The sequence below is a fragment of the Mytilus edulis genome, chromosome 3 (genome assembly GCF_963676685.1).
Source record: "Mytilus edulis chromosome 3, xbMytEdul2.2, whole genome shotgun sequence".
NCBI classification, from domain to species: domain Eukaryota; kingdom Metazoa; phylum Mollusca; class Bivalvia; order Mytilida; family Mytilidae; genus Mytilus; species Mytilus edulis.
The window spans coordinates 60,781,969-60,808,056 of NC_092346.1; the positions used below are offsets into that span (position 1 = coordinate 60,781,969).

A 26,088-nucleotide genomic window follows, 5' to 3' on the forward strand; every position below is an offset into this window, starting at 1 on the left:
ATGTGTAAGATATTGAATGAATCTAGAGAAACGATAGATTTAATTTAGAGGATCACATAGAATTATTCCGGATTGCGTTTACAAGTTTGGTTAATTGATACACTTTACATAATTCCTCTACATTACTTAATTACGTAAATCGTGCAAATTTTACTCATCAGATATGCATTTCGACAATAAAAAATTCTCTTCCATGGTGCTGTTGTAAGCCAAAGTATTTGAAAACCCAAATCGTAATGCACACTTTGAGATTGTGACCCAGTTATGACTGCTGTACCCATATTTTGACTATTTTACCTATTATGTCTGTTTTGTTCACGCATCGTTGTAAATATAATGGAATTTGATGCCACTGTCATACAAGTGAGAGGTTTAGCGCTTTAAAACCAGGTTCAAACCATCATTGTCTACAGTTGAAAATGCCTGTACCAAGTCAGGAATATGACAGTTGTTGTCCATTCGTTTGATGTGTTTTATCATTTGATTTTTCCATTTGATTAGCGACTTTCCGTTTTAAATCTCCTCGGAGTTCAGTTATTTTGTGATTTTATTTTTTGAAGAGCTGTATATACAAAATAATTTAATTTTTAACACGTCTTTTGATTGACTGTAATTTTTTATATCATTTCTTCATAGAAAGAATAAATATACTCATTCCTTAAAAAATACTAAAAGATAAACCGAACACGGACAAGGAATCTTTTTTTTTTTGTGAGATCAAACAGATTGTAAAATTATTAAATGGTCATATTTGTTTAAAGGCATATTAAGAGTTATATTCTTTTTAAATTTTCTAGCTATTTTGGCTTCATATGAAATTTAAAAAAAATATATATAATTAGACATTAACAAGTAAGATTGAAATCAATACTAAACAAAGAGACTCAATATTTCAATGAATTTCTTGGAATAATTTCCTAACTAAAATAAACCTCTGTGATAAGATTTGTTACTATTTCAAAGAAATATGTCCCATTGTAACTATGAGTATATTAAGGAACAAAAAAAAATCGATATAAACATTCTCAAAAGAAGATCTTCGCTAACGGAAGGAATAGGACGGTCATTGCAGATATGAAACGTGTAGGATATTGGATAGATGTAAAGAGAAACAAAGTCCCCAACTTAAAAGATCAAAAAGAAACATTCAGGTTTGGATTTACAATTTTGGTTGAATGGTATGCTTTATCAAATTCTATTTTCACGCTGAACTTGATAATTGTGTGATGTAAATCTATTTAAATAAATTATCCCATGGTTTAGCCTGTTTTAGAAGGCATAATGGTCAGATATTTTATCTTTTTTGCTAGCTATCTTGTAATGGTTGAATTGGATTGAGAAAAAAAAATTAATATTGAAAGGAGTAAGTTCGGTAAGGGCCATATTTGGCCCCAATTATAAAGTTCATAGTAACAAGACAATAAATGTTTTAAGTTGCCTTAAAGATATGTGAGAAAGTTTAACAGAACTGTTTTTGTCAAAATTTTATTCTAACACGTTGATTTTTACATCCCAAATAGGTCAAAATAAAGGGCTTTGGTGAAATTTGACAAAAACAGCTAGATTTCAACCAATTTAAGGACCAGGAAAGATAGAGCGCAGGCGTCGACAAACTAAATATTCAAATAAAACATGTGAAATGTCTTCACAAACATTATATTAAAAGATCTTTGTTGTCGACGTATGCGCTCTATGTTTCCTGTCTAATAATCTATGGGAAGTTTACCCATTTTCATTGATTTTTTCGTGAAAAATCAATATGAGTACAACTTGTGACGTCATAATGAAACACAAAAACGTAAAATTTTCAACAAAAAGGCTTATTTCCTATCTAGTCACTGTATGAGCTATAATTTATTGTGATATTGGTCAATAAATCCGAATTTGAAATTGACGCTAAAAATGGGGGCCATTTTAGGACCTTACCGAACATACTCCTTTAATAATATAATGAGGTGACTAAAGTCTTTTACCAAGCGTGAACATATTTTAAATTCATTTCAATGTAATACTCTACAAACAGAATACCGTCGCTGGGCTTCTAAAATGTCGTATATGACTTTTTTGGCTAAAAATACTTTTTGACACCAATGGTCTGGGCGGGAGGAAATCTTTGGTATTACAAAATAGGATACAGTTAGACCAATCAAAATGTGTGAAATATGACATATTACAAAATTGCCAATGTCAGTTATTTGTAAAGTTTGCTTCAAAAATGTTGTATGAAAACTTAAAAATCGTTATAGAATGGCTTTGGGAAAAAAATAATTGTACATTTTTTTTATTTCTGTGACAATAGTTTAAGTTCTTGAATAATCCAGAAATGTCAAAGTTTTTACTTCACTGCTATTTACAAAAATGTTCAAGTTCACATACGACATTTTGGAAGCATGCATTTTGCCAAAAATTTCAAAGCCTGTTTGTGAGATATTTTTTTATTGAAAAATTTGTAATTTACAACATTTTAGAAGCCCAGCGACGATACATAACCCATGCAAAGTTGACCTTCAATGAATATGACAATTTATTTGTCATTTAGCTCTTCATGAGTTTAGTCTTACACATTATAAGCTTTCAAAAGCTTATATTTCAACGTGCATGATGCATATCAATTCTCTTCTTATATGCTATTTCTAAGAAATAAAATCCTCGGTAATTTACTGAAAGTCACTTTTCTAAATATGAGTTCATCTTTATAAATATAAATGAAGTTCTAATGAATATATCAGCTTACTGCATGCATAACAAGGTGAACATTATTAAGAAACTAATGGTTTAGGTCCACAGTCGAACATATCTGACCATAAAGGAATGTGGCTATTCCTTTTGTTGTAATTTTTGGTTAATTTGTTCATAAAAGAGGGACGAAAGATATCAGAGGGATAGTCAAACTCATAAATCGAAAATAAACGACAACGCCATGACTAAAAATTAAAAGGACAAACAGACAAACAATAGTACACATGAAACAACATAGAAAACTAAAGAATAAACAACACGAACCCCACCAAAAACTAGGAGTGATCTCGTGTGCTCTGGAAGGGTAATCAGATCCTGCTCCACACGTGGCACCAGTCGTTTTGCTTATAGGATAACAAATCCGTTAAATAGTCTAATTCGGTAGGTCACATTCATGAAAGTGAAGGGGATTGTAGTTACGACGTAATGAACATATCCGATATCATTTGTGAAACGGTTATTCAATAACGGTCAACCAACTCATGATGGCGTCAGTAAAATTTACGAAGTGATGATTTCAACTTCACCATTTGTAACTCTTGATAAAACAGCTTCCTTGTAAGCAACAACCTTTTATCAAGAAAACCAGGATAGTTACTCTCATATTCAGTTGGCTGTGTCTCTTCAAGTATACTTGCATTTTCATATTTCAGATGCAAATGACTGATTTCTTAGTTTCAGAAAAATCTAAATAAAAAAAAAGAATGGCACTTTTACATTTTTTTGCCTTAATAAAAACTGATTATTCGGAAAAATGGAAAGTAAATATCATTTCTGGTATAAAAACTTAACTTTCCGTCTTTGCAAGGATGAGTTTAAGGAATAACTCATTACTAAGTATTTCAGAATTCTAGGTTTCCTTAAGTTTCAAACTTTTCAAATAATACCTTGTTATAAAAAGATTGATAAACAAAAATGCTAATTAGGATACTCAAGTGTTTTACCACGCTATATTCTTTCCCGTCGAATTGGATTCTAAAGTTTAAATATTTTCGACATAGACCTAATATGTGTTAGAAATGCAGCTTTTAAAGAATGTTACTCATCAAAAGAAAACAGTTATACATTCTCCGTATTTCTCACCCTGGCTCATTCGGTGGAAAAGTAATTGCACACAATGAAGATTTGTCACTGATTCTAGGAAATAAGTCCAAATGAACTTACTGGAATTCACCTTTGTAATCAATAGCATATCTAGATAGATGTTGCGTTGAAACATGACATAATACATCAGTTAACGTAAGAAAAGGGACAGTTACTGCCGATATGAAACGTGTAGGATATTGGATAAATTTAGCGAGAAACAAAACACCAAATTTAGAGGATCAAAAAGAATTATTCAGGTTTGCATTTACAATTTATGTCGAATGATTTTCTTTCCTGATGTCGGAAATATTGCTCAACTAACAGATTAAATAGCTTGTGAGTTGAATTTAATTTCAAGATGATCAAATGGTCTTTAATCCTCAGTAGACAAATTAGTTATATATTTATATGTTTCATTTGAATATATAAAAATCTTTTTCTGTTACAAATCATGAGGTATTGTTTTATGTGTACATGTCGCGCTGCCCATCAAGGACGCTTGATTGGAATAATAAATATTCTTATTCTTATTATTGTTCCAATTGTTACACGATTTACTACTTTATTTGGTTACAGTTTGATTGAATTGAAAAAAATATCATAATTGAAATTAGATATTTGTATGAAAAGATTTTAGAATTTGACGAAGCGTAAACATGATTTAAATATATTACAATGTATCACTATCATCGGGTAGTTCTTGGAATTCACTTTTGTAACTTTTAGTATATCAAGGGTATTTAGAGAATAGAATATTTGAAATAAAAGATGATATCCGAGCTGACAAAATTCTTTTTCTTTTTTTTTTTTCTTTTTTTTATCATTTAATCTAACAATTGTAATTCATCAATTCCTGTATTCATTTATTTCTTGTCAAATTGTTGTTTATACAACTTCTTTTTCTTGTTTTTACAATATTTGTGTTATGTTTTTGTCTCTCAAAATTAAGGTAAAAATGAATGATTACAATGCCCAAAAAGACGTAATCAAAGGCCAACAGTGCGAAACCCTCATAGGTAGTCGATCTCGTTTACCCCCGTCCCCGACTCCTTGTCGTCATCAGGTAAAAAACAGTGTTGTTCGCAGTAGAACTCGTTGTAATGCGCGTTATGTTTTGTAAAGAACATGTTAGAAAATCAGTCATTAATTGGTAATATTTTCCCGCTGATTCATTAAAACATTACAGAACATCATTCTGATAAGTTCGGCAACATTGTACAGTACGTTTAGAGTTTACACTATTTTCCCTCGCATAATGTAATTTCTCCATATATATATCGGCAGATGCACAGATGTTTGAAGACAAAGTAAATAAATAAACCCATCATAGATACCAGGATTGCTATTTTATATTTGCGCCTTACGCGCGTTTCGTTTACAAAAAACTCATCAGTGACGATCCAATAAAAAGATGTAAAAGGCCAAATAAAGTACGAAGTACGAGCATTAATGACCAAACATTCCTAGAAGCTTTTTTGCCAAATACAGCTAAGGTAATCTTTTCATGAGGTAGAAAAGCCTTAGTATTAAAAAATTTAGAGTTTATAACTAATCGTTTCCGTAACATGAACAGAGTGGTATTCTGATAAATTGATTAATGATTTGTGTGAAGATGAAATGATTATGTTTTATTGTAACATTTAACAGTTCTTATTTGTCTATCAGCCTAATCAAGATAGTTTGCCTTCTGTGAGTCTAACACCTTAAAGAAAGAGTTGGGCCAAAAGAAAGGTCAAGGTTTGATATATGTGCCCTTCCATCTGGATGATACCAGTTATGTTGCATGCGAGATTAATTAAGTAATGTTACATCCGATGTATAGAATTATGTGACAGTCTGCATTATACAACTTCATAATCAGTATTACAGTACAACATTACAACTAACATACATGTATGTTAAAATATATTAGAGGGATACATATAAGACGGTCCATACGTTTTTACGTCTTCTGTATTTAGATGATGCATATATCATTTTTATTTATCAAATCATGTATACACTAAGTAATTATCATGTTATATCAGGGGGTATAAAACGTAACCCTATTTTGATCAAATGTTCGGTGACGCTTTTTCTACAAAGCCCTATGTAATTTCATGCAAATGATCAATCGTGTTTGACTCTTTAGTCGTGTAAAATGTTGACATGACTTTGAATAAGAGACAACAGTGGTTTACTGGTGTTCAAATCTCTTCAATCCATCAATAAGAAGATACAATTAGGGTGAAACAGACCTTAAGGAAATAGCATGCAGTGCAAGAGCAGAGATGTTGGGTGTATGCATCGACAAAGAAGGCGACTCCTAATATGCATGCAACATCCACCATGCGCATCATTACTTAGTAGGGATGTCAACGAGTACTGAGTACTCGAGTATCGCTCGGTAGTACCGAGTATCGAATACCAAAATGATACTCGACTAATCGGTTTTATGTCAGAATGTTGTTGCTTTCTAAAGCTTATTCAGAGCGCCTCATTGTAAATAAAATATTAATCAAATTAAATATAATTTGAAATAAGATTCAAATGTTTGCGTTTAACTTTAATTTAAATCCTTCAAATAAATGTAGGCTATGAAAAAGAGCAATATTCCAAGGCATAAACTTTAAGCTAATCTTAGTCTTTCTCCCACCTCTGTACCGTCATATAAAAAATTTTCATCAGCAGGACTGTTATTTCCTTAACAAAAATGAGAAATTGCCTTGACCCAGAAAAAAGTTTATAAAAAATATTTTTAAATAAGAAAAAAAATCGTTGGACCCTGCTTCGACCCTCAGAAAATAATTAAAAAAATATCACGTAAGTTCTAATCAACACCCTTTTGTTGTTTTTACGGTTCCCAAATACTGTTGTTTGAGTAATCATTTTTTTTTTAAGAATTATTATATACTAATTAATTACTTGATTATATTGTTACCAGTTTGTTTGTATAATTAGTACATGTAGTAAATGAACTATCAATTAGGGTACACAATTTTTTGGACTATTATCTAGTCATAGGTAATAATGTTGAGGGTTTTATGTTCATAAGACAACCACCAACACATACAGTGGGTATAGTTTTGAGAAGAGATAAGAAAAGAAAATAGAAGTTTTTGCTGATTATGTTTTAGCTACATATGTTGATGGCACAGTAGTTCCCACCATGCGTATGAGCTGAAACTATCTTCCGCAAGACATACCAGTAATGGAGCAGAAGCATTTTACAGAAATTACTATGAAATGTTTTATGCATTTCATCCTTCAATGTTTGTGTTTTGGACAATAATGTGAAGTAACAATTTACTACATACATTAGATTAGGTTCCGAGTCTTAATAAAGGAGGAGGAAAGTCATTTTTCTTCTAATTGGCGCAATCGTATGTTTTATTTTTGGCGCAAATGATATCTTATAATTTTAAAACAGGTGGCGCAAACGTAGCATTGGAGAAAAAAAGTTGTGGCGCAAAAGGACGCATTTTTGGCGCAAACGGATCTCTCCCTAATTTTGTGCTTTCTTTCTGTTAATGTTTTGCCGAGCGAGTACTCGAGAATCGCTCGGTAAATCCAACTCGATTAGTAAATCTTCACCGATTTGAAATTCCTATTATTTAGTCAAAATGTCACAATCAGAAATAGTACAAACTTAATAAATTAACAGATCCGACGACTCTTCTATTATATAAAGATCCATGTCACTATTGAGGTAAGAGCTAGATTCATCGTATCGGTCAGTGAATTCGTGATGGTGACCATGAAACAGATGTTTACTCTCCCTCTGGTATCTTCCGTCCCTCTTTTCTATTGTTTCCAGAAGTTTTTTCTTTATTACTCTCTTGGAGTAGTTTTTGTGACTGAACCCAGGTAGATTATTCCGTAAATGACGTGATATGTAAAATATGTTTTCACAATACGATGGTAAGACGGATTGATACTACTGAGAAAAGGAATATAGACAATTGGAAATCATAATACTAATCATCGATTCTAGTTTGAAGTCATACATCTGTGTCAATATCAAATAAAAAGTATGAAACACACATTCTAGTTTAGGTAGTATCATTGAAGCATGTTAATTGAAGAATGACCAAATTAGATGCAAATATCTTGTAAAAGGAATGAATAGAAAAACTCATTAAATATTCCAGGCTTATAACTTTTTACTGCATATGCGCTATTCGTCTACGAAAACAATACTCTGTTAGACATAACTCTGATTCCAACAAACATTTATCTGAAACTTGTTATTATTACAATTGCAGAAACTGTCTTTAGCAAACTATGATTTTGAAAACTGTTACATAGACGGAAATTGTAACATTATAAATTATCAGCAACACCAGGAATAAGTAGAAAAACTCATAACAGATTCCAGGCTTATAACTTTTTACTGCATATGCACGATTCGTCGACGTAAACAATACCCTGTTAGACATAACTCTGATTTCAACAAACATTTATCTGAAACTTGTTATTATTACGAGTACCTTTCATTTGCAGAAACTGTCTTTAGCAAACTGTAATTTTAAAAACTGTTACATAGAGGGAAATTGTAACATAATAAATTATCAGCAATACCAGGAATATACGATGATAGAGAAACAAACATCAACTGAGTCCTTATAGGAGTTATTGTAGTGATGTAGAAACCTCATTAAACTTTTATTTTATTTTACTTTTGAAATTACTTATTTGTTTTATATACCTGCTTTTTTATTTTTGAAATACTTTCTATTATAATCTTTAATAGCTTCTATTTATTTCAATGAACATTGTTTTTTTTTGTGTTAAAATATTGAATGAAGCACACTTCACTGCGAACGCATAAAATTATTTAACGTGTTGTTTTCATTTTTGATTGCACTGGGTCGATACCTCTGCTGGTGGACTATCTTTCACCGAGGGTATCATCAGCGCAGTAGTCAGTACATCGGTACAGACATGGCCAATAACAAACCTGTCTAAAATTGACCGTTTCTACATTTTGAGACTATTAGAAACTTAGGTTTCAACTCCTTCAGGTAAAGTTTACAATCGATTAATTTGGCTTTTTATGTCCTTTTTGGACGTTTAGTTCTTCAACTGTTTATGTTATTGACTTATTATACTTTCTTGGTTTTCAAATATTCGGCTTTGAGAGTTTCTAAGTAAGGTAAATCCAAAAATAAAACCTTATTTTGACGCATAACATTATTAAACGTGTTTTGTTTTCATTTTTATTTTCATAAATGTAAAATCCCAAATATATGAGATTATCCTCATCATGTATTGAGAATTGAGGTTGTGTTATTATAATATATATTTTACTGATTACCTTTTTTTTTGCAGAAATGCTGGTATAGAACTTGTAAGAGTAAGTAAAATACCTGAGTAAATAATTTGAATACTTTTAATTCAGATTGATCTCGTCCTTAGACTATCATCGATATTAGCTTTATTGCATGGCCTTTGAAAATAACTCTAAATATTCACTTTTATTATTGTTTGTTTATGAAATTGTTGGTATTCTGTTTCATTTATTTTTGTCAAATCGTTCCAAACAAATAGTGCACGCCACAAGTCCATGCAGGCTAAACAAGTACGTTTTATTTTCTTCGAGATTTTGAGTTTTGACGATGAAGTTATTAGATCACATAGGTATGATAGGTATTTTTCGAATACATTATGACTTCCTTGTATTGGTAGGAACACACAGTTCGTTCTCTAAACCCAAAACAGCACAAGTTACCCACTGAGTTCCTTTATCTTTGAATCCAAAATTCCAAATCGAGAAGTATTTGTTATCTTACTTTTTCAGAGACCATTTTAAACGGCTTTATCCTGTCGGTTTTTTTGGAAAGTAAGTGAAGCCACAAGCGTTTGGAGCATTAACCTTTTTACTCCCCCTGTTTAGATTTATTTTTATTTAAAGTGAATCATTGGTATATATTTCCTCCTCAGATAAATATTTCTTATACTTTACCAGAATAAACATTTTACAAAAATATGATAAAAGATATGGGTTACCGCGCTTTTTTTCCAAGTCGTGCAAATTTACCAAAATTTGCATAGATTGTTCATGAAAAAACACTCTTTCAAAAAAGAAATCAATGAGATTGATTTAAGATAAGCTTTGAAATATGCTTTAAAAAGATAAAAAGAAAAATTGGTGCCATGGTGCTTTGTGGACGTCTTGGTAGCAGATCTTTAAGCCTAGTTTCTCTTATGAGATTTATATTATTGATGCACTGCAAGTTGTAATGCTTAACATTTTGTATATTTTACGTAGAATTTATTCATATGGTCTTACTTGTACATTAGTTAGATATAGACCAGCCTTTAACAGAACAGGGACCATTTGATTTGATTCTACACAAATGCAATGGATTGTTGGTTGCAGCAGAAGCCGGGGATTCTACTGCTGAACGTCAAATTAACAATATAAAGGTTGGATTCTTTTTTTTTTGCAGTACAATATTAATTGTGGACATTACTTTTGTATCTTATAGTAAGATGTCTACTGAGAAATTCAGCATCTTCGCTAGTCTCATTTTGTTTGACATTAGCAAAGGGGCATTATTTCAATCATTAGACATACTATTTTAGTAATCATTTTTTTGCTACTTACGAAATATTATCTGGTAATCCCAGTGATAAGTAAGAAAGGAGAAAGTCCAAAAATTCAAAAATGTTTTCAAATTGGTCAAGGTTTATGATCATGTATATCAAGTATCAAATAATGGACCTCTAACATTATAGTTTTGTCTAGATGTGTGAATTATATTCATATGTTTCATTAGACCACCCCTTACTATATGATAATTGTTCAATTGTTCAAAGAAACTCCAAGGAATCGAAAGATATACAAAAAAGATTAATGATCTTGAAATTAATTATTCCCATGTAATCATTGAATGTGAATAGATTAAGAAGATCGCAAATATATCTTCAGAAATCGAGACGACCTTTTTTTGAATTGTACAACAAATAGTACAAAACCTTGTTACAGATTGCCTATTTAAAAAAAGGTTTTAATTATCTAACCTTCACAGACACAACTTTTAAATTGATATATTCACGAAAAGACAATACATAGCAACAGTCTTTTGATTAAACAGCAAAGTCGAGTCATTATGATTATTCGCTCATTTTTATTAAAAATAGTACAAGACTTACAAATTATTTTAATTCCTCGTGCATCATAAGAAATATCGATGTTTAATATCATTGAGTTATAAATATTCTTTAAAACATTTAAGATAACAAAATGACCAATGTTTTAGAAATAATGGAAAAAGTAAATATTTAATAAAAGTTTTTTTACATGCCCTGTTTACATTCAACAACGAAGAGTTCTGTTTACGAAATAAAGGATGGTCTATATATATATTTAAATTTAATTGGTTATTGTTCTTCAGATATTAACTAATAAAAACCTCTGCTCTATTCTAAAAGAAATGATCTATATTGTCAATGTGAAAACAACTTTTAAATATTACATTGTTGTGTTTATAATCTAAAATACTGCAAGAAAAGAGGGACGAAAAATACCAGAGGGAGAGTCAAACTCATAGATAGAAAATAAACTGACAACGCCATGGCTAAAAATAAAAAGACAAACAAACAAACAATAGTACAGAAGACACAACACAGAAAACTAAAGACTAAGTAACACGAACCCCACCAAAATAAGGGGGTGTTCTCAGGTGCTCCAGAAGGGTAAGCAGATCCTGCTCCACACGTGGCACCCGTCATGTTGCTTATGTTATTACAAATCCGGTAAATAGTTCGGTAGGTCACATTCGTGAAAAGGGACGGGTATTGTAGTTACGAAATAAGGAACATATCCGATATCATTTGTGAAACGGTTATTCCATAACGGTCAACCAACTTGTGACGGCGTTTGTAAAATTTACGAAGGGATGATTTTAACTTCACCATTTGGAACTCTTGGTTTAATAGCTTCCTTGTGAGTAGCAATCCTCTTTCAAAGAAATCAATTATCTTTTGATAATTGATAATATATCAGTTTTATATTTACATTTTTTACAGGATTACATTAAGGAGAATCCTTCTTGTATATTAGTAGACAAATTTGAGCATATACAACCCTTGTTAAATCGACATTACCAGTATCAGTTGGTACACGACCCTTTGTTGAATTCTGGTAAGTAGCACACTTAAACTGTGGACGAAAGTAGTGCAAATGTAGAGAAAGATGTTATTTAATAAACGAATGTTGTGTTGTAGTACCGGTATTAGTGGATAAAGTGTATTAGATTGGGAGGTTGTGGCGAAGGTGAATTTTAAGATGTGCAAATATACGAAAGGATATTTGTATGATAAAGCCCCAGTCTCACTAGACCACGATCGCACCACGCTCACGACGATCTAAAATAAATTCAGATCGTGGTAAGGTCGCGGTATGAGCGGCATGAAAATGTAAATTTTCGCTACTTTCACGATGCTACTACGTCCTCATTACGCTTCTACAACGGTCCCGCTACGATTATACCACGTTCTCACCGCGCTTATTCTGCGACCTCACTACGCTTATCAAGATCTTTCTACGCTCATCACGTTCTTACTACGACCATGCCACGAATTATCCGATTGCAACACGATCTTACCACGCTTCTACAGCGATTATAGCAAGTTCTTACCACGATTATACTACGTTCATACCGCGATCTTACTACGTTCTCAGCAAAAACGTCAACATCGTGTTCCATATCAATACAGTTCCATTCCTTCTATTTCTGATTAATACGTAGATTTAGCGAAACAATACTGTCATGCCACCAAAATCTACTAGAACACATGGGAATGGTGCTCGGGGTTGACGTAGAGGCAGAGGCAGCTCTGATTGTGACGAATCCGGATCAAGCAAAGATGTCGGACCGACCAATCCAACCTAAATTACAACCTTTCGCTTGTCCTTAAAGCTCAAATGACGATATTTTAGTGAACGCTAGCAGAGATGACACAGATGTGTCAACATATATAGGAATATGTGGTATGAGTGCCAATGAGACAACTCTCCATCCAAGTAACAATTTATAAATATAAACCATTTTAGGCCAAGTTATGGCCTTCACCACGGAGCCTTGGCTCACACCGAACATCAATCTATAAAGGGCCCCAAAAATTACTACTGTAAAACCGTTCTAACTGGAAAAACAACGGTCTAATCTATATAAAAACGAGAAGCATTTTTTGAGCCGTTAGAGAAAATGGACAAGAAGTATTAATTACATACAGACAAACTAAACCTAGAGAGATTTAATATATTTTATGTGAAAATGACACTGATAAGAACGATGGTCGTAGTCGGGTCGTGCGTGATGAGTACAGCAAGGGCGTGCTAGAATCGTACTATGGTCTTCAACAGCGTGGTGTAAACGTGGTATAGTCGCAGTGGAAGCGTAGTTGGGTTGCGGTGGGAACGTGATGGTCGTAGTGAGGTCGTAATAACGTCACTGTGAGATCGTAGCGGAATATCTCCGAATAGAATCACGCTTTCTTTACGCTCTCGCTGCGATGGTACAGCGACCTTTGCGATCTTACTACGACCTTACTGCGCTCTTACTACGCTTCTTCTGCGACCTGATTTCACCACGACCGCACCACGATTGCTTTGAACATGTTCAAAGCTGGCCATGCTCATCACGATCTTGAAGACCTCACCACGACCGTGATACGACCTACACGATCGTACTACAATCATCAAAATTTGCAGTTTTTTTCACAGATCGTAGTGCGATCGTGGCCTAGTGGGACTGCGGTATTAGATGCAGTGTAGGAAAATGGTAGGATGTAGTGTATGTGTATAAAAGGATGTTATAGTAGTATATGTGCATGTGATACAGTGTAGGTGTAAAATAGAATGCAATGTAGGTCATTGAACACTTTCACGATTTTCCTGTCTTTACATATACTTAACGTTTGTTCTACTTATTTGCTAGATCAACAAATGGTTTGCTAAAACATTATACTGCAGTAATAAGTACTAGTTAGCACACATGTTTCTTTTTTAAATAATGAATTATTTCCATCATTTTAATGAGTATGTTTTTATAACAGGTTATAATGTGTTTGTTCCTTCCTTTGTAAATTTGACTACAGCTGACAAAGAGAGCAACATGTTAGTACAGAAATTAAGGGAAGCAAATGTGACCTATCCTTTTGGTAAGTATATACTCTGGATATCACGTGATCCTTGGGGAAAAGTTAGTACTACTTTTATTTATAGTAAATGAAAACGATACATAATGGCCATTACATCGCAAACTTTGATAAAAATCAATCATTTTCATTAAAATTTTCCACTTACTAAGCAAACTGCTAAGAGACTTAAAAAATATTTAACACCGATTTGCGGGTAATCAGTCCATGCGATGTTTTCTGCTCTTTCGTCGGGTTGTTGTCTATTCGCTATTTCCATTCTCAATTTCTTTTGTGCACCAAGTTTAAAGACATTGCGATTTATGGACATGGGTATTTGAGCTTTTTATAAAGAAAGAATTGCTTTAATATCTTTAGTATGATTGGTTACGTTAGTTCGTTCAAATTACATCCAATCTGTTTCGTTCTAAATCACATATTCTTTTGAGTTTGATCTTTATAAGCTTTTATTTGGCATTTTCAGTCTCTGATTTTGCTTATCTTTTTGTCATTGTGTAAAATTGAGAATGGAAATTTGGGAATGTGTCAAAGAGACAACAACCCGACCAAAGATCAGACAACAGCCGAAGGCCACCAATGGGTCTTCAGTGCGCGAGAAACTCCCGCATCCGGTGGTGGGCTTCAGCTTTCCCCTTAACAAAAATGTAAACTAGTTCAGTGATAATGGACGTTATACTAAACTCACAAATATACGCAAGTAATTAAAATTAAAAATCATACAAGACTAACAAAGGCCAGAGGCTCCTGACTTGGGACAGGCGCAAAAATGCGGCGTGGTTAAACATGTTTTTTGAGATCTCAATCCTCCACTATATCTCTAGCCAATGTAGAAAAAAACAAACAACAAAACGCAGAGTAACACTCAACTCAAAAGAATTCCGAGTCTGATGTCAGAATAGGTAACAAAAGAAACTAAACAAAATGACAATGACTCCATACTTACTGTTTGAAATGGATAAAACGGGAAAAAGCTGACAAAAAATCTTTGGACTTTTTTTTTTAATTCAGTAATGAACATAGTTGATATACGTATACAACATTTTAAAGAACATTTTACTATTAAAAATAACCACAATAAACCTATTTCTCGTATCAAATATAAACTAAAAGAACTAGCCAAGGCATTTGTTTTTGTCCCGGTCGATAAAGCTGCTAATAATAATATTATATATTGAATGACGTAAATTTTACATTGAAGTTCTGAAAAAAGAAATTACTAATTCACCAACATTCCAACTGATTCCATTTTCAGAAAACGACATCTGTAACAAACATAAACTTTTAGCTACCGCTTTACCAAATACAATGAAAGTTCCAACTATGTATTGGCTTCAGAAGCTACATAAATATAGATTTATTTCGTCTTCAAGCCATTGTTCCACTACTAAATTGTCTATTCTTCTTACCAGTACACTTGGTACAATCAAAAACCTGATAATAAACTGTTCAAATAAGGCCTTCGAAAATAGTGGAATTAATTACATTTGGAGTGCCAAGAACTCGTTGGAAGTACTTGATAAATTGCATGCTTATATTGGTGATTTTGAATCTGTTCAAAGTTTTGATTTTTCTTCCCTGTATACCACATTGCCTCACATTCTCATAAAGAAAAAATTCACACACCTAATTAAATGGGCATTTAAAAAGTCAGAATGTGAATATATCTGTGCAAACTCTTTTAGATAATTTTTTAGTAACAATAAACTAAAAAACTATGTCAATTGGACATGCTTTGATACTATATATGCCCTTGAATTTTTACTAAATAACATTTTTGTTCGCTTTGGAGATTCCGTATATCGTCAGGTTATCGGAACAACTGGTTTTAGAATAAATGTGTGGCGATTGTGTTGTTTTCCCCCGGCTTAAACTAGCTTCAGTTTTTATTTGAAAAGGTAAAGATACTTCACTGTTTCCCTTAGTTCTCTTTTGCTAAAAAAAAACCTACGAATTAATAACAGGAGCATGGCTTGGCTTCAGCAATTTTACTAAAGACAATTTCTACAGAGGCTGTTAACTCAGACATTTGTAATTTTTCTTAATATGGCATGCATATGAAAAGGGTTCATTTACTACCATTTGGTTGTTTGGGGCTTATTTTCAATATTTCCAGACTGGGAACTTATCATGACGTTACAAAACTTTAAAAAGATAGTCCCAATTGTGTTGATTAAAATTTCTCTTTAACAATTTTCAATCAAAACCCTTGTAGTTTCACAAACAGATACTCACACAGGAGTGGTATGTCAGAATTTTAAGAGATGTGCCTACTATTATAGCATTGTTCGTGCAATTATTCCTCATTTTTTTAGACTTTGGAAAATTGTTTTAATTGACGTTATTAAAACTAATTATAAATAATTATTTTAATATTGAGCCTTTTTCACTTAATTCAGTACTTACTTAGTATACTGTGGGTTAGGAGATAACTGTATTTTTTTTGAAAGGTCCGACGGCATCAAATCACCAACTGATGCCATTAGAGTGTAAAATACATTATTGCTATCATCATTCTAATGAAACTGCCAGAAAACAACGTCAAATCATAAATTTAAAATCTGTCATACGTCGTCTGGGCATGTGCGTACATTTTTATAGCATCATTTGTGAATTGATGCTATGACAATTGGTGACGTTATTCAATCAAAATTACAAACGATATTGCATTACAATTAACTATCTAGCGTTTTCGATGACATAGATTCTTTCGATTCGCAGATACGTTTTTTTCCCTCAATTTCATATTTTCAAAGTTTTAGATGTTTATTATTGTTTGAGAAGTATTTTTTTAATCCAGTCTTATGAATGTTTTTTGAAGAAATACATTGTGTCAATTTTTCTGTAAATTGTTAAAAACAACTCACAATCACAAACTATTAAGGTAGCACAATACAAAGATTTTTTCACTCCCAATCAGACAACTTTAAACTGATGTAATTCATTTTATCCTTCTTTATATTTTATAAATGAGGTACCAGAAGAAAGAAAAAAGATTAATCTTTCAAATTGTGATAATTTCATTATGACATAATTATTACATAATTAATTATTATGTAATTAGTCGCTATATTGTGATGTCCAAACTTGAATGAATTTAGCATCTTTGTTCTTCATTTATACCTCATTTATAAAATTTAAAGAAAGATGAGTGGAATTACATAGACAATAATAGTGTATTGACTTCGGGCCGAATCCTTATATAGTTGATATGTCAAGTCAATGCACTATTATTGTCTTTATACTGCAATCTAAAAAAAAACAATTTCAATTGTTGTTTAATGCGTTAGGGTTATTTATTTGATTTAAATATTGGGGGAAATACCCTTTAAAAAGGCCTTACAACATGCTCGCGGAGAAATATACAACACAATGAAATTTACATTTACCTGTTGAAACCAACACTCGATGGTGAACGAAATTGTTCGAGTATGGACTTAAATATCAACCATAAGCATAAAACATAATGATTTATAGGTTGCAAACAAAAAATATTAACAAATTAAATATGTTTTTCCATTATTGCAAAAGAAACAATGTTGAGTCGTTCCACGCATCGTTACATGCATTTGAAACAAGAACAGGTTGAAGAGGTCGTCTGAATAATTCAATATTATTTTGGCAATTTCTATTTAAATATTCATGAGGAAAAGTGATATCGGGTCAGTGACTGTATATGACATAGAAATATACAGTCAACGCATTTTGACTGCTCAAATAGAACGAGTGCAGTATAAATCAGTTTAAAGATGTCTGATTGGGGATGAAAAATCTTTGTATTGTGCTACCTTAAACATGGAATACCGCAAACATTTGAAACACCTATAACTCAAGTTTAAAAATATTATTGAAAACGAACAACCTATTTTCGTCTCTAAAAGTTGAAAACAATATTTCTTTAGATTCCTGTTGATTCAAATTATTGACAGCATCCCATCATTGCATTATGCAATGCCGATATATCAATTCGAAAGTAATATAGGGATGCACGTTATTCTTTTTTTTTTATTGTATTCTGAATATTAGCTAAACTGTATACATTAACATTGTTTAAGCATAATTTACAGTTACTTTCTTTTTTTTCCAGTCTGCAAACCTATTGTTGCTCAAGGGAATGACGATTCACATCTGGTAAAGGACCGTTCTATATACTAAATTTCTTTTTTGTTTAAATTCCAACAACATGGTATGGCCAAATCAAACAATAGTTTGGTTGAATTTATCAAAATTTAACCATAAACAACTTAGCTGCACAGTTGTATAAATCTATTCCAAGAGGACAGGAGGCACCTATCTCAACCTATTATATGAAAACTTTCATTTTGTTTTGTGAAAAAAATGTTATATCTGGTCCTGTATTGTGTGTTTGCATTAAGATACAAATTTTCATCAATCGTTCTTCTATATTGATAATCAAAATATAAGAAAAATCTCTTTATTGAATGAAGTATCACAATACAATGAAATCTTTACCAACAGTTATAATGTCAAGGTATGTAAGGTTTGTTCAAGTAAAGAAGGAGATGTTAGATTCTCGCAAATTATCCTTTAGACTTTTTGTACAGAATATTCATTGTTGCGTTGATGTGTCATCGATATTAGATAATAGGTTGTAAGAATTTAAAAAATCCAAAATCCTGCATCTAATTACAGTAGATATAAATGAAAAATCTTTAAACATATTGGTCTTGTTTTTCCAGATGTCAATTATATTTGATGAAAATGGTGTAAAAGACATTAAGACTCCTTGTGTTGCCCAGTCTTTCATTAACCATGATTCAGTTCTGTATAAAGTTTACATTGTTGGTGATAAGCCGTTCATCGTTGAAAAACCATCAGTCAAAAATTTATCAGCGACAGGTAAGTTATTTATATGTGATAGTTGTGTTGACCTATTTGTGTTAAATTTGATGCATCTTACACATGGACAACATGTGCCACACTCATTAACCAACTGATCCTCATTCTCACTATCATGAATATTTATCGATTCGTTTTACTTGTTTTGGTTTTAAAAGCTTTTCTCCATCAGTTATCTTTTATTAAAGTGTATGTTCCGAATCATGTGAGTCTTTAGAACATACACGTATGGTCTATGTGCGTATAAATAAAGGCAACAGTAGTATACTGCTGTTTAAAATAATTAACTCGATAAAGCAAAAACAAATCCGGGTAACAAGCTAAATCCGCCATACACATCAACTATAGGAGGAAAACACCGGAACAACAGAAATACTGAATTGCAACAAAGAAAACGTCTACATACATATACATTTATTTGTTGATGTTTATATTCCGAACCGTATGAGTATTTGGACCATACGCGTATTGTCATGCTCCTCTGCATATACTCATATGGTCCAACATTACACATATCATATATAGATTATACCACTGCATCGAGTGTGATACGATATTTATTCACTCGAAATAGTTAAATTTTCAAATTTAAAACCCGAGGCTCGCCAAGCGTTTTAAATATTTAAAATTTAATTGCGAGAGTGGATAAATGTCGTATTACACGAGATTTAGTTGTGGAATCTGTTTCTCTAATGAGTATACAAAACAACATGCGGGCAAACTTATTCCATCTTTTGAAATGATCTACAAAAATATCTCTATGTGACGTCATCAGGCATGATCGCCTCTTTCATGCCGTCACAATAGGAAATTCAAAAGAAAGCAAGAAAGTTTGACGTCATAATAAAATTTTTACCAAAGAACTGAGATCAATCAAACCACACGATAATTAAATAAAAATAATCAACATGTCGGGAAACGAATAAAACGAGTAAGAATTAGAGAAAAGTATTTAGACCATATAGATATAGGAGGATGTGGTATGAGTGCCAATGAGACAACTCTCCATCCAAGTAACAACTTATAAAAGTAAACCATTATAGGTCAATTTACGGCCTTGGCTCACACCGAACAGCAAGCTATAAAAGGCCACAGACTTACTACTGTAAAACCATTCAAACAGAAAAACCAACGGTCTAATCTACTAGAATATAAAAACGAGAAACACTTATGCGACTGTCATACAAGTGAGAAGTTTAGCGCTATAAAACCAGGTTCAATTCACCAGTTTCTACATTTGAAAATACCTGTACTAATTCAGGAATATGACAGTTGTTGTCCATTCTTTTGATATGTTTTATCATTTGATTTTGCCATTTGATTAGGGACTTTCCGTTTTGAATTTTTCGGAGTTCGATATTTTTGTGTTTTTAGTTTTAATAAACCACATAAACAGACGACAACCACTGAACATCAGATTCCTGACTTAGGACAGGTGCAAACAATTACATCGGGATTAAACGTTTTGAAGGAACCAAACCTTCTCCCTTTTCTGAAACAACATAGAAAGACACACTATAAAATATCAATTGCAAGGCTTTATTAAATCAAAAAGCGTAGTAACAAGTCAAATTACCACACAATTAACGAAAAATTTGATCTCTGATACAATGCAAATACATAGTTAATATTTTTGATAAATTCTTACTCTCGTCACAGGAACGAATAGCTTGCTCTCCAAACCAAAACCAGTGCAAGTTTCTATCTGAATTTTTGACATATTGTCCATAGATCTTTTCTAGAGCCAAATTAAAGAGATTTTTTTCATGTCAACCTTATCGTTTGAAAGTGAAAGTGATACCAAATCACATGCGTTTTGGACATATGTTGCAGACGATAAAAATCCATCATTTTGATGATTTCATTTTCGGTGTGTTAGTGTGTTTCTTCATAAGGTTAACTTTCGTGATCTAAATAAAAGCAACAGTAGTATACCGGTGTTCAAAAGTCATTAATCGATTGAAATGAAAACAAATCCAGGTTAAAAACTAAATTGAGGGAAACACGTCAACTTAGTGAGGGAAACAACGGAACAACAGGAACTCTGAAGTGCAAAAGAAAACAAACGCCAACGAACATAGAAACGAAATATTTCATAACAACTGCAATATTCCTGACTTGGTATAGGACATTTTAAGAATAAATGTTGGGTTGAACCTGGTTTATTTGCTAGCCAAATCTCCCGCTTTATGACAGTGTTAAACAATATCGCTAAAAATGACAACACTATGTGACAGATATACAACACAAACACACGCAAGAACGTTCATCACAGAGAAACTCACAAACAAATAATATTCCGGTACACTAAAACATTGTATTTTATCGATGCACGCCTACCTGTTTTGAATAAACTTGTTCGAATGAGATATTGTAGTCGATCTTTTATTTGAGAATAGATAGTGTAGTGTAACGCGTAGAAAAATCAACGGTTTTGATATTACAACAAAATTGGAAATTTTTGAGTTTGTGGATTTTCGAGTAGATTTTTGAAAAAATGGTGGAAGAGGAAGATAAAACTTATTACTTTAAACAAGCCATTTTTTTCTTCCCATAGATTAAGTATATTAATACGCATTTTTGGATATGTTTATCTATTGACCCCCATTAAGTTTACAGACAATGAAAATAGATGTCAACTATCCAAATATACAAACTTAATCATGTTCAAGCTCTAAACAATAGTAAAAAGTCAAATAGCAAACATACTGAGCTCCGAGGAAATTCAAAACGAAATGTCCGCAATCAAATGGCAAAATCAAAAGCTCAAACACATCAAACTGTCATAATCCCGACTTTGTACAGAAATTTTCTTATGTAGAAATGGTTCTTAAACAGTATGTGTTTTTTTTTTTTATTAAGATTTGAAAGGGTTCATACATGTCCACTAAAAAGTATTTTCTTTTCTTTTCAGGCCAAGATACGATTAAATTTGATGCGTCGAAGCTTACCCGTTTAAATTCTCTGACGACTGGGGTAAGATTGAGAAGAAAGTTTGTAGCTAAGATGCAATCTCCGGCGCAGAGCTCACATCCGGTCCGTACTTACTTCGTATCACTACACTTATATGACCTCTGCCACCAATCTCAGGCGCAGAGCTCACATCCATTCCGTACTCACTTCGTATCACTACACTTAATATTGTATTGTAGTGTACAAAATATACGGAAAGGAAACGAGCGCTGTACGGAGATTGGCTAGGATGATGCTCAATATACACAAACATGAGGGTTTCCTTATTAATTTCCATTTCAAATAGATAAGGAAATACATTCATTCTCAATAGATTTTTCATTTAAAGAATTAAGTGACATTATATAATGTTCCTATTAATTTACAATGTGAAAAATATAAATTAAAAACAAATCATGGTTAACTTTAAAAAAAATATGATTGGACAGGATTTTTATCAACAATATATAGAGATCCGAATTGCAACCCCTAAAATACATTTTGACATACCATCATGATACATCGAAAATTATAAATGCAGTTGCGATTTCCTATTACTAGTATCTATCCGGCAAACCTAAGGGAAATCATAGGGTTGCAATCCGTCCGTCCGTCAGTACCGTATGTTTGTAGAGTAGGGTTTTCATATTATCGTATGTACACTTTGGTTCTATCAATTTCTTTTCGATGTAGAGTCACTTAATAAGTTATGGCCCTTGGAAAAAAAAAACGTTTTCTTGGAATTTTCAATTTCAATATTTTTCTACAATTACTGAATCAATTTCTATTATTTATATACTGTACTGGCATACAGTGTTCATAAAATCCCTATTAATGTATGATTCGCACACCCTTCATCAAAATGAAATGACAAAGGTAAACGGTTTTTGAACACATCACCAGTATCAAAACTCAAATGTTGAAAGAAAGTTGGAAGAAATTAAGGGGCATTCATAACAAATTTGTCAGAAAGAAAATGACACGTTTGCAAAAAGAAACGAAAGAAAACAAAAAGATAAAAAAAAGGTCCACAAAACGCCTGATCAAAAACTATTCATAAACTGGATATTGAAACACGTAGAGAAGTCTACTTATACGTTGGTTACCAGAATGTGGAAAATCTGTATTTTTCTATTTATCATTTTTACATATGAATACTCAACGAAAATAAGAATATATCGGTGTAATAATGCAAAATACTGATTTGAAGGACTTAAATCTACAAAGAAAAGACATGCAGACGTGTAAATCAGAAACAATTAGCCAATTATGTTTTAGACTTGAAATGTCATTAGATTTAGATTGAGATGTTTTCGAATGACAGAAAATATATGTACCAAAGCTGTAGATTTTGAAATTTATCAGTTAGTACTCGATTTTTCATGAAATAGCATAATATCGATAAAGCAAATGATTCTATTAAATTACAGTTGCATGCAGTGTATAAGCAGTAAAGCTTGCAACCGTTAAGTATTGTTCGAATTCGATTGTATCTAATTATTTGCTGCCTCTATTTTCTAGGAACTGTGTAATAGCATAGCTTTTTCCTAACTTTGACAAAATATATTATAGTGGGTTGAAGATGGTCGAGCTACTCCAGATCAGGACAGAATAAAAGAAATATGTCTGATAATACAGGAACAGATTAAAATGGATTTATTTGGTATTGATGTAATAGTTGATTGTGAGAATGGAAGACATGCTGTGATAGATATAAACGCTTTTCCAGGTGAGTCAACCATTATTCATTTTACTTTCTGCAGTCGGAAAACAAGCCACTGACTGGCGCTACCTTGCTTTTACATCTCAAGATAATAGCTAGAAGTAAAAATGTGTTATGCTGCTCGGTTAATACGAAAAGAAAATAGAAACAGTGGGAAATAAATGAATGTCTGCTTTTGGTTTAGAAATTTGCGAGAAAATTGCATGTGCAAAATTGAGCAAAGGGTGTTCTACATTCATTCTACTTAAAAAATTCCAGAACAATCGAGTTTCCTTAAAAACTCAAATTTTCAATAAAAAAAAAGCGCTGCGGAACCACATGTTTTCTGTAGTTTTGTTCACAGCCAAAGGTCTTGAAAATTAAGAATTTGACAGTTTTAACAAGGTTTCTCACTTGAGAAAATCCCGTTTTTGTGGGTTTGTGTTACTCATTCTTTAGTTCCCTGTGTAATGTGTTGGTGACATATTGTTCGTCTTTTCTTCCTTTCTTGGCTTTGGCACATGTCGGTTTGTTTACAAATATTTATTGTCGCTTTTGTTTTTAAGCTCTTGATCATCTTAAGTGCAGAAAACCTAAATGTGCTTAACAAAGTATGATAGTTCAGCCTGTTTTATTTCAATTTTATAGCATGCGTTATCTGTTTCAGGATATGAAAGTGTTAATAACTTTGGAGAAGTATTATGCAATCATCTCATGAATTTAATGTCCTGTGTTGAAACCGTATCAGGTGATACGATACAATATTATGATGCTGAAAAGGCAGGACCAAACGAAACAACCAGTATACAACTTTGTAACGAGCATTGCATGGTGCATACATATCAGAGTATATAACGAAGGATCACAAAACGATTTGGTTTTACTACAGTATTATGACAAGACATTCAAAGTAATTATTACATATAGTCTTTTGAAGTTCTGGTGTTGATTTAAAATTTCTTTAAAAACTTTATCGTTATTGATATAAACAAATTCAAAATTTATTGGTTATATTTATAGATTATATTTTTTTGTTTATTATTTTATTTTTCCCATTAGAGGCAGAATATATAAGATAATTGAACTTGTTGGAATTTCTCAATTTTTTTTTTAAATATTATGTATTTTTGGTTATTTACTTGACAATATAAAAAATATACCAAAGTGATAATATTAATACTTTTTTACTTGTTACCGTGAAAATATATCCATCATATACAGAAGCTAAGTTGAAAGAAAAATAGCATAATTTAAAATTTAGTCTTTGAGAAAGAAAAATGTAACCTTTACAACAAAATATACAGGTCATTCAAAGTTGTACACTTAGTGAATATATAACATTTCTGTCAGTATAGATTATAAATATTATGTATTGAATATTACTTTTATAGAGAGACTTTGAATTTGAAAAAACATGAAAATATTCTTTATATCATTTTGTTTATTATCAGTATTGGAATTATCACTAACATTTTGCTAACATCCAATGGCAAAAGTTAGATAAAAAAAAATGATTTGCAAAAATGGTCACATACTGTAATCTGTTATAGTTGACTTATAAATACATTTTAAATTCCACATAGACACCTTTATTTTTTGACAGTTAAGATCTCGATAAAAGTTTAAAATGCAGGGAAAAAGCAGTCTAGCCTGTCTTTGATGAACACTTTTTTTTTTAGTTTGCTTTAAAAATTTACAAATGATTACATGTTCTAAAACGATAAACATAAGGTTGGAAGGTTACAACTTTCAACTAATAAACGTAAATTGTTTTAAAAAGAATTGTTCTTCTGTTTAGAAATATTTAACATATAAAGACAATTGGTCTTATAGATAAAAGTATAGGAAGATTACTATAAGTACCTTTCATTTACTCATATTTATACATATCTATAACCATTCACATATATTTGTTAATATTGATATTTCATGAAAACTACTGTATATAACATTTTCAATAATATTTAGCTGATACAAATTTGAAAAATATTTTATATCTGGATTATGTATTAACCCAGATGTGTCTTTAAGGTGGTATGGGTGTCTTTCGCCATCTTGGATTGTAAAAAAAAAACAGAGAACCTAAGGTCTAGATTTTCAATCAAATTATCAAAATTTGATGCAGGAGTGCAGATAACTAATGTGAATTTTTATTTAAAAGAACAAATTTATAAGAATATATCAATATTAATATTTTTACAAGTGTAGATTATTTTTGCTTGATTTTTAATATTTTTAAAATGGCATTTTAAGGGGAAGTAACTCTGAAACAGTGTATTTTCAGAAGGAATCTACATGGAATTTTCCTATTTTGTATTTTAGCCGGGGAAAACGTATGGTGGCCCTATGTTTTCTTTTGATATTCTCAAAGCATATTGAAAATGTTATCTTCTCGTAATTTATTTTACAATTCCATCATTTATTTTAGTTTCTAACCCTATAATGGTGCTTTTTTCCTGTATAATCCATACACAATTTGTCATTTTGTCACAACCTGTAGCTTGAGAAAATGCAAGGTGACCCATCATTTTGTCATATTTTTTTAGCCTATATCAATATATACTACGTTTTGGCAAAGTATGAACAAATTCTATCATTTTTAATTT

At 31.8% G+C, this 26,088-nt stretch overlaps 1 protein-coding gene across 2 annotated transcripts; it reads left to right on the forward strand.

Annotated features, from left to right (window-relative positions):
• The first annotated feature begins 983 nt into the window (after window positions 1–983).
• On the forward strand, window positions 984–24,914 carry LOC139516999 (inositol-tetrakisphosphate 1-kinase-like). 2 transcript variants are annotated; one of them, XM_071307530.1, is made up of 10 exons: window positions 984–1,151; window positions 9,136–9,160; window positions 10,108–10,233; window positions 11,839–11,953; window positions 13,870–13,974; window positions 18,056–18,099; window positions 18,669–18,828; window positions 21,743–21,804; window positions 23,353–23,509; window positions 24,150–24,914. In XM_071307530.1, the coding sequence occupies exons 1-10, from the start codon at window positions 1,075–1,077 to the stop codon at window positions 24,335–24,337; spliced, it is 1,059 nt and encodes a 352-aa protein (XP_071163631.1). In that variant the 5' UTR covers window positions 984–1,074; the 3' UTR covers window positions 24,338–24,914. The 2 variants fall into 2 exon arrangements, with proteins under 2 accessions (XP_071163631.1, XP_071163630.1); XM_071307529.1 differs by lacking the exon at window positions 984–1,151 and adding an exon at window positions 3,922–4,082 and having other exon boundaries at window positions 24,150–24,419.
• The last annotated feature ends 1,174 nt before the right edge of the window (window positions 24,915–26,088 follow it).